Genomic DNA, 8,509 nt, shown 5'->3' on the forward strand with positions numbered 1-8,509 from the left:
CGCAATTTAACAGCCACCGATGCGTGCCTGGACCAACGAGTACTTAAACCTTCCTCCGTTAATTCGGCCAAAGCTTCGCGTAATCCATAAATAAGTGTTGCACTAATCGTATGATGATAAATCCTTGGATTGCCAAAACAATTCCAATAATCGCCTAATATCTTCATGTCCCAATAATATGTTGAAACTTTTGTACGCCTATTGAAGATCTTTTCACTGTAATTTGGATAATTTTCGAATGATTAATAAACGTTTCGAAGATAAATATTATATATATATTTTTTTTATAATTAATAAATAATTTCATGATCACGTACACTGCTAATGGACTGAACGATATTGGCGTTAGACCTGCCGGAGCACCGAGAACTTTTTGACTGCAGGCATAAACAGCATCGATCTTCCAAGCGTCTACAAATAATGGTTCACCACCTAATGATGCCACAGAATCGACGATTAACAACGAATTGTACCTAATATGTGTATGAAAGGGAAAGATAAGAAAAAGTTCTGTCAATACCCTCGATCAGAAATAATTAGAATTTGTTAAAAAAAGAAAAAAAAAAAAAGAAACTAAAAGAATTTTATGAAATTCACCGATGAACGAGATTTCCTACACCTTCCAATGGTTGTTTCATACCAGTTGAAGATTCAGCGTGTACGACAAAAACTACGGCAGGTTTGAATCTTTTTAAAAATAATTCTAAAGTGTCGAGATCGAAACCAATTCCGTATTCGGTCGTCAGGAATTTAATCTATGAAATCAATTGTCCTGTTAATATCTACTTAATAATTCTTTCTTGTTTTGTTTTGTTTGCTTTTTCCTTTTTTTTTTCGGATATTCTAATGCATTCGAAAATGTTCGTACGTCTGCACCAAGACGATTCGCCATATTGGCGGCACGTTCACCCCAAATTCCACATTTAGCAATCAACACTGTTTCTCCTGGCTCAATTAAATTTCCCAAGCATGCCTCCATACCACCATGAGCCGCTGTACTCAGTGCCAAAGTTAATTCGTTTTTTGTTTGAAATGCGTATTGAATTCCCGACTTGATGTCGTCCATTAACTGAAAATTTATCGTGTATTTTACACGATTTTCTTCTTCTTTTTTTTTTTTTTTTTTTTTTTTTTATAAATACCTTAAACATTTCCGGATGAAGATGACCTATCACCTGATGTTCTAATGATCGTAAAACTCTTTGCGAACAATTACTTGGTCCAGGTCCCATTAATATTTTTTGCGGGATCTCTAATGGCTTTAAAAGTTCCTTAGGCGGATCCACTTCCATTTTTAATGACCACTATTATTTTAATGTCACTTTGATCAAATTATATTCAGTATTGAATGTAGCACAAACAAGCTACATAAGCTCTTATCTTTTAGGGGGAAAAAGAATGTATTGCTTATCGGGATTTATAAATAAGATTTATCAGACAGACTAGTTTTTACGTAATATACACACACATACATATATATGTATATATATATATATATATATATATCATGTTACGTTAAACTATATTATATTATTTATCTATATTATTATTATAAGAGTTAATTCTTGAATTAACTCTTTTTTTTTTAAGAATTTGAAAAAACTTAATTTTCTTTAAAAAGTAAAACTTGAGTAAAAAATATTTGATAAAGATTCCTATCTTACCGACTAAGTAACAAAATTGTAATAGCAGATTTCTGTTTCATTGATCGTCGGTAACATGTCGATAACATATCGATAACATATCGATAACAGTAGATTCCTATTTTATTCTCGCGTTATGTGATCCTGATACAATACTCGATTCGCGGGAAAAACTTTCGCTTCGTCTAGAATTTGAAATTTCGAATAGAAGAGTATAATTTATTAGAAGTTAATACTTTTTCCCAGTATCACGTGATAAGATTCAAAACTTAATTCGTGGAAAATGATTTCGAATTGTTTAAAATTTGAAACAGAAAAGAACAATTTCTTTTTTCTTTTTTTTTTTTTTTTTTTTTTTTTTTTTTTTTGATAAAGAAAACACATCATTGGTTTTCTTTTTTCGTTATAACATTTTCACTTTCGTTTTATATGTCGTTTAAAATTTCTTTCATTGCGTAAATTCCAAAAAGAAAAAAAAATATCTGTAAAAAAATCTTTTTTTCTAGGTTAACTTTCTCACGAGATATTCCAATTTTAAACGAGACACCCTATATATGTAGTATCAATCTAACAAATACGTAAAAAAAAAAAAAGTATTTTATCGCTTATTTCATTTATCAATTGTTAATTTTTTGTTTAGTGCACGTACAGTATATAAAGAAATAATTGATTGATAACTCGTTATATCGATTAATAACCAGCTACAAGTTGTGTTAGATAGTGTGAAATAATGAAAAAAATACTTTTCTTTTATATAAAGTAATATATTTTCTTCAATGTAACGTTGACATGTTATTATATTATATTTTTAAATTGACTATTGACAATCCGATACGACTTAACCTAATTTAATCGAATATCGACGATTATGTAACTCAAGTTACAGTATTTTTTGTAAATGTAAATGATTTGTTATTTATACGTTCAAATAGCACTTGTAAATGAAATTGATAAATATATATAAAAAAAAGTCAGTAGGAATATTATCGTTATTCTTTAAAAATATACATATATATTATCATGCAAGTTCTAACATTTTTTCTTTATATTACACTTTTGTGGAACATTCTTGTTCAATGTGGATCTTCAGAAGATCATTATTTCGTGATAAAAGCTGATAATAAGAAAGAACATGGTTTATTATCAAATCACAATTTAAATCAATTCAAATACGATCCTACCTGGGAGAGTTTAGATGCACGGCCACTTCCTGATTGGTACGACAATGCCAAATTTGGTATATTTATTCATTGGGGAGTATTCAGCGTTCCCAGTTTTGGTTCCGAATGGTTTTGGAATAATTGGAAAGGTATAATACGTTTGCTTGTTAAACAGCAACAAAATGATCAAACATATATTATATATAAATTTGTCTTTGTTATTGTAGAAGAAACCGGTACTAAATATCATGATTTCATGAAGGATCGGTATCCTCCTAATTACACTTATCAAGATTTTGCACGTGACTTTACTGCAGAATTTTTTAATGCATCTCAATGGAGCGAAATATTTCAAGCTTCTGGCGCAAAATATGTTGTATTAACTAGTAAACATCACGAAGGATATACATTGTGGCCATCGAAATATTCCTTCAGTTGGAATTCCATGGACGTAGGACCACAGAAAAATCTGATAGGTATTAAACACGTTTATTTCCATATGAATTAAATTCTAATTGATTTTTATATGGACCATAGGTGAATTGGCAGCAGCAATAAGATCATCATCTACCGACATCAAGTTTGGATTATATCATTCTTTATATGAGTGGTATAATCCAATGTATCTTGCAGACAAAAGAAATAATTTTACAACGGATCATTTTGTTACACAAAAAATAATTCCAGAAATGCACGAGCTTATTGAAATGTTCAAGCCAGAAGTTATTTGGTCGGACGGCGATTGGGAAGCTACGGATTCTTATTGGAAATCAAAAGAATTTTTATCTTGGTTATATAATGATAGTCCTGTCAAAAATACAGTAGTTGTAAATGATAGATGGGGAACAAATATTCCATGTCATCATGGGGATTTTTACACTTGCACAGATCGTTATAATCCTGGTATAATTTTTTTTTTTTTTCTTCTTCTTTTTATAGACCAGTTAAATATAATTTTCTTCGAGAGAAATATTAAGATAAATTTTTGTTATTACTTTGAAATATTTTTTCAGGAATACTTTTACCACATAAGTGGGAGAATTGTATGACCATTGATAAAAAGTCTTGGGGATTTCGTAGAAATGCTCCCTTGGATGAATATTTTACCCTTGACGAATTAATAAAAGAATTGATAACTACAGTAAGCTGCGGTGGAAATTTATTGATGAATGTTGGCCCAACCAAGGATGGTATTATTTCTCCAATATTCGAAGAAAGATTACGTGGAATAGGTTCATTTATTTTTTTATATTATTATGAAGTTAAGGTATTAAACAATATTGATATAATGATTTTGATTTAATAGGTTCTTGGTTGAAGGTAAATGGTGAAGCCATTTATAATACTAAACCTTGGAAGATACAGAATGATACATTAACCAGTGATATATGGTATACCCAAAGTAAAAATGAAAAGAGACTTTACGTGTTAATTCTAGAGTGGCCAAAGGAAAGTACATTATCTTTGGGTTCTTTAAAAGTCCCTGGTAATACACGTATATCATTGCTTGGCTTTACAAAACAATTTGATGTATGTATCATCGATTATTAATGTGAGAATATGTCTACAATGATGCATATCTTTCATTGTTATTATTTGTTTTATAGTGGAAGCAATATCCAACGAAATTAGTTGTGCATTTACCATGTGAAGCTCATAAAGGAGAACCAGCATGGGTATTAAGGGTCGAACAGGAATAACAAAAAAAAAGAAAAGAAAAGAAAAAAAAGGAAAAACTATAATGCAAACTTGTCTTAATTATATTAATTTACAGAATACGATTAATTAAAAATTTTATATTTATTTTTTAGAAACTCCTATAGCTTCGGAGTTTCTCTTCACACAATAAAAATCTTTCAAAAGAATAATAATGTAATTGTAACTTTAAATGATATAACAAGTATCATAGTAATTAGTATGCAATGGCAAAATTTTTATGATATTAATTGCACATTAAACGTTAGCAACTTCATAGAGATAAGCGCCCAACAATTTTGTCTGCAAAGAAATTACCAGGGTTTATTAAATTTCAGACAAACTGAATTTCCTTTTTTTTTTTAAATAATTACAGAAAGACATATACTCACCCCTTGAATGTAATTATATATATTCAACTTCTCATTTTGAGAATGAGCCCCATCATCACCAGCTCCAACAGGTAAGAGCAAAACATTTTTACCTGTGGCCTCTTGGAATGTAAGAGTAACAGGAATAGATCCACCTTCGCGAGAAAGATCAGGGTCGACATTATAAACGTGTTTAGTAGCAGTTCGTCCGGCTATATAATTCGGATGATCAGGATTTTCTGACCATGGTTTGCCTCCATGATTCATAATAACGTTAAATTTATTTGGACTTTTTCTAGCTTCCCATTTTGCTTTCAAATATTTAGTTACTTTTGCAACAGTTAACTCTGGCGTCATGTTTGGTACCAATCTAATTGAAAATTTTCCAATAACTTTTCTTGGAATAACAGTTTTTGCACCAGGCTCGCTAAAAGCACCTTCAATTCCATGAAGGGATAAACTTGGCTGTCTCCAACGATGCATCAAAAGTTGAATCTAACAAGAGAGAGGAAGGAACAAAATTCATAAGTTCAATAATTAATTTTTATCTAAATACTTTTCAATAGATTTTAGAAAGAAGATTTATTTCTTTTTCTTTTCTTTTCTTTTCTTTTGAAAATACCTTGTCCTCGTTATGAGGTAATGTAACTGCTCCACAAGAATCACGAAGTTCATTCACATCGAATTCAATAGTTTCATAACTATTTAATTCTTGAACAGTAATAGGAGCAACGTTATCGTAAATTTCATTTATCAATATTTTCCCATTGACGTCTACCAAGGTATTCATCAAATAAATGAGATCTGCCATTGCTTCATGCACAATACCACCAAATGTACCACTATGCAAATCTTTGCTTGCACATGTTACCTCAATTTGAAAGTAACAAATTCCTCTTAATCCATATGTAATACAAGGTTTTGTAGTACCCAACCAATAGTTATCAGATATGCAAACATAATCTGTTCCTTTTAAGAAAGTATTCTTACGGCTCCAAAGTAATTCATCCAATCCTTCGCTCCCACTTTCTTCCATACCTTCGAATACAAACTATAAACTCAAAATTAGATTACGTTCAAATGAATTACTCTTATGAATTGAAAATACCTTTATGTTAACTGGAATGTCTTCACCGATGGCTTTATAAGCTTGAAGTGCATGAAGCCAACACAAAACTGGTCCTTTATCATCCGTACTACCACGTCCATAAAGCTTATCATTTTTTTCGGTAAGGACAAAAGGCTCAGTATCCCATCCATCTTCTTTAAGCGCTGGCTGGACATCTAAATGTCCATATAAAAGTACAGTTTTCTTTTTAGGATTGGAACCGAGATTACCCAAGAGTACAGGTGGAAGTGGAATTTCAATATCATTTGGCAATTTTTGTACTCCTATATCTGCTAATTCCGTAGTAGCACCAAGTTCTTTTAATTTCTCTTCCATCCATTTTACCATTTTAATTATTTCATTTCTATGATCTGGCCATGCAGAGACAGATTTTATAGCAACTGCTTCTCGCAGATTATCAATATATTCTACCTTATGAGCGTCTATATATCTAGAAATAAACGTTGAAAAGAAAAAATGAGATATATATATATATATATACATATATATTTTCTTCATTATTTAAAATAAAACTTAGCTTACCCAAACAACTTTGTTAATGTTTCAGGTAGAGCTTTAGCTTTTTGCTCCGTCATTTTAAAGAGTTGTAATGTCGACTAACAACTGATAATTTTTTTATATAACCAGACAAAACATCAAAAGAATAAAAATGTATGATTTCAATACTATGATGTCAGAACATGACGAATTACAGTATCTTATCAACTTATTTATTGTTTCTCTTCTTTCATCAATTCATATGATTTATAACCAACTATATTTTGTGTCACTTAGACTACCATCTGGTGGTAAGAGATACATACTAATTTCAAACATTAAAATTCTTCATCGAACATCTTATTATAACCTTTTACGTCAGACAACAATGAATACAAGACCTAATTCTCGAACAATTTTTATAAACAAGATCTCATTTTTAATATGAAGATTTATGCGAGTACATGGCTTTTTCGAACTTTCCAAAAAGCCCTTTTATTTTCATTGAAAAAAATCGTGTTAAAAAATTACGCATCTTTTTGATAATATTTTAATAATAAAGCTTTTTCAATAATTCGAAAAAGCCATGTCCTTCCTTAAAATCTCGTCTGAAATCGTATTAATTAAAATAGTTCGATAATAATACTCGTTGTCTCTTTTTTCTTTTTTTTCTTTCTTTTTCTCTAAATTTTCTTTTCTTCCTTTTTTTTTTTTTTTTTAAATATTTTTCACGAACAAAAAGTTTCGTACAGTAGCGCCGAATAAAATTCTCGGAAAAAAATAAGCAGCACCTAACCTTAATAGTAATTGTTACGTTAATGTTTAAAAATAAATAACTGTATGCGTAAACCGATGCTCGAATTCTGAATTGTTTTAAACGCAATAGATTTTATAGAAAAATCGCAGTAACTTGTAAAGAGCTATTGGACAAATGATTCTATGATTAAAATAGACAAATAATTTATAACAGTTCCATAATTAAAATAAACAAATGGAAATTCAGTCGTTCAATATTAATCGATCTTAGAAAAAAATTGTATTATTATCTGAACGATATATAATTATACACGGAGAATGATTAATTGATATTAGATTTGCTTAAACGTTAGACAGCATAATATGTATTAAACATAAAATAATTACAACGTAATGTATCGATAAAATTAAATTCTGAACTTTGTATCGTTGACAACGTATAACATTAATGAAAATGTACGATCGATTGACTTCAATATTTATCGATTCATATTTCTTTTACATTCCGATGAATAATCATCAGATGCTTTCATCTTTCGTACGGCTAACCTTAAATAATTAATATTCTCTATTAATTTATGGATTATTTATTCAATATACAGTCTATGTAGAACGTAATAAGCTAATATTTAAACGATAATATGTTTGTTTGAACATTACATATAGCTTGGGACATGGGTTAAATATAAAATAAATTTATTTTTTAATTTCAATACTTAAAAATTTTCAATTCGTTACCATTGATTACGTGCAATGTAAGAAAGAAACGATCTCTTAATTGACTTTAGTGGTTATCGAATTAGTTTTCTTTTGTTTTTCGAAGTGTGAACGTCGGTGCTCTCTCTTCTCAATCGTGAAAATTTAGAAATTAATATTTTTGATAATATTATAAAGCATAATTTATACGTAGTAAATTATATTAAAATTTAAACAATAATACATTCGTTTAAGCATTATAAAGCTCGTAACACGCGATTAATAAAAAAATAATCTTTATTTGAAATTTCAATGCTTAAAAATTTTGAATTAATAACCGTTGACTACGTATATGTAAAAAAAGGAACGGTCTCTTAATTGACTTTAGTGGTTATCGAATTAGTTTTCTTTTGTTTTTCGAAGTGTGAACGTCGGTGCTCTCTCTTCTCAATCGTGAAAATTTAGAAATTAATATTTTTGATAATATTATAAAACATACTGTATACGTAGTAAATTATATTAAAATTTAAACAATAATACATTCGTTTAAGCATTATAAAGCTCGTAACACGCGATTAATAA

The 8,509-nt window shown here is 29.4% G+C and overlaps 3 protein-coding genes across 3 annotated transcripts in view; 1 reads left to right on the forward strand and 2 right to left on the reverse strand.

Annotated features, from left to right (window-relative positions):
• The window catches only part of LOC124432463 (alanine--glyoxylate aminotransferase), a 3,441-nt gene extending 2,063 nt beyond the window's left edge, over window positions 1-1,378 (reverse strand). The window contains exons 1-5 of the mRNA XM_046981443.1: window positions 1,143-1,378; window positions 869-1,069; window positions 598-755; window positions 318-473; window positions 1-216 (exon numbers count right to left, since the gene is read on the reverse strand). The exon at window positions 1-216 is cut by the window's left edge and continues 129 nt beyond it. Coding sequence (XP_046837399.1) covers window positions 1-216; window positions 318-473; window positions 598-755; window positions 869-1,069; window positions 1,143-1,292 — 881 coding nt within the window. The 5' untranslated portion in view covers window positions 1,293-1,378. The remainder of the gene's footprint in view (window positions 217-317; window positions 474-597; window positions 756-868; window positions 1,070-1,142) is intronic.
• A 781-nt stretch (window positions 1,379-2,159) lies between these two features.
• LOC124432455 (alpha-L-fucosidase) lies at window positions 2,160-4,668 on the forward strand. The gene is made up of 6 exons (XM_046981438.1): window positions 2,160-2,952; window positions 3,031-3,279; window positions 3,341-3,706; window positions 3,817-4,035; window positions 4,110-4,333; window positions 4,411-4,668. Exons 1-6 carry the CDS (start codon window positions 2,664-2,666, stop codon window positions 4,501-4,503), a joined length of 1,440 nt encoding a protein of 479 aa, XP_046837394.1. The 5' UTR covers window positions 2,160-2,663; the 3' UTR covers window positions 4,504-4,668.
• LOC124432454 (cytosolic non-specific dipeptidase) lies at window positions 4,585-6,764 on the reverse strand. Its single transcript, XM_046981436.1, has 5 exons — window positions 6,521-6,764; window positions 5,978-6,428; window positions 5,492-5,920; window positions 4,891-5,364; window positions 4,585-4,801 (listed from the first exon to the last, which is right to left on the reverse strand). The coding sequence occupies exons 1-5, from the start codon at window positions 6,571-6,573 to the stop codon at window positions 4,757-4,759; spliced, it is 1,452 nt and encodes a 483-aa protein (XP_046837392.1). The 5' UTR covers window positions 6,574-6,764; the 3' UTR covers window positions 4,585-4,756.
• Window positions 6,765-8,509: the final 1,745 nt, after the last annotated feature.

The sequence above is a fragment of the Vespa crabro genome, chromosome 25 (genome assembly GCF_910589235.1).
Source record: "Vespa crabro chromosome 25, iyVesCrab1.2, whole genome shotgun sequence".
In the NCBI taxonomy this organism is placed as follows: Eukaryota; Metazoa; Arthropoda; class Insecta; order Hymenoptera; family Vespidae; genus Vespa; species Vespa crabro.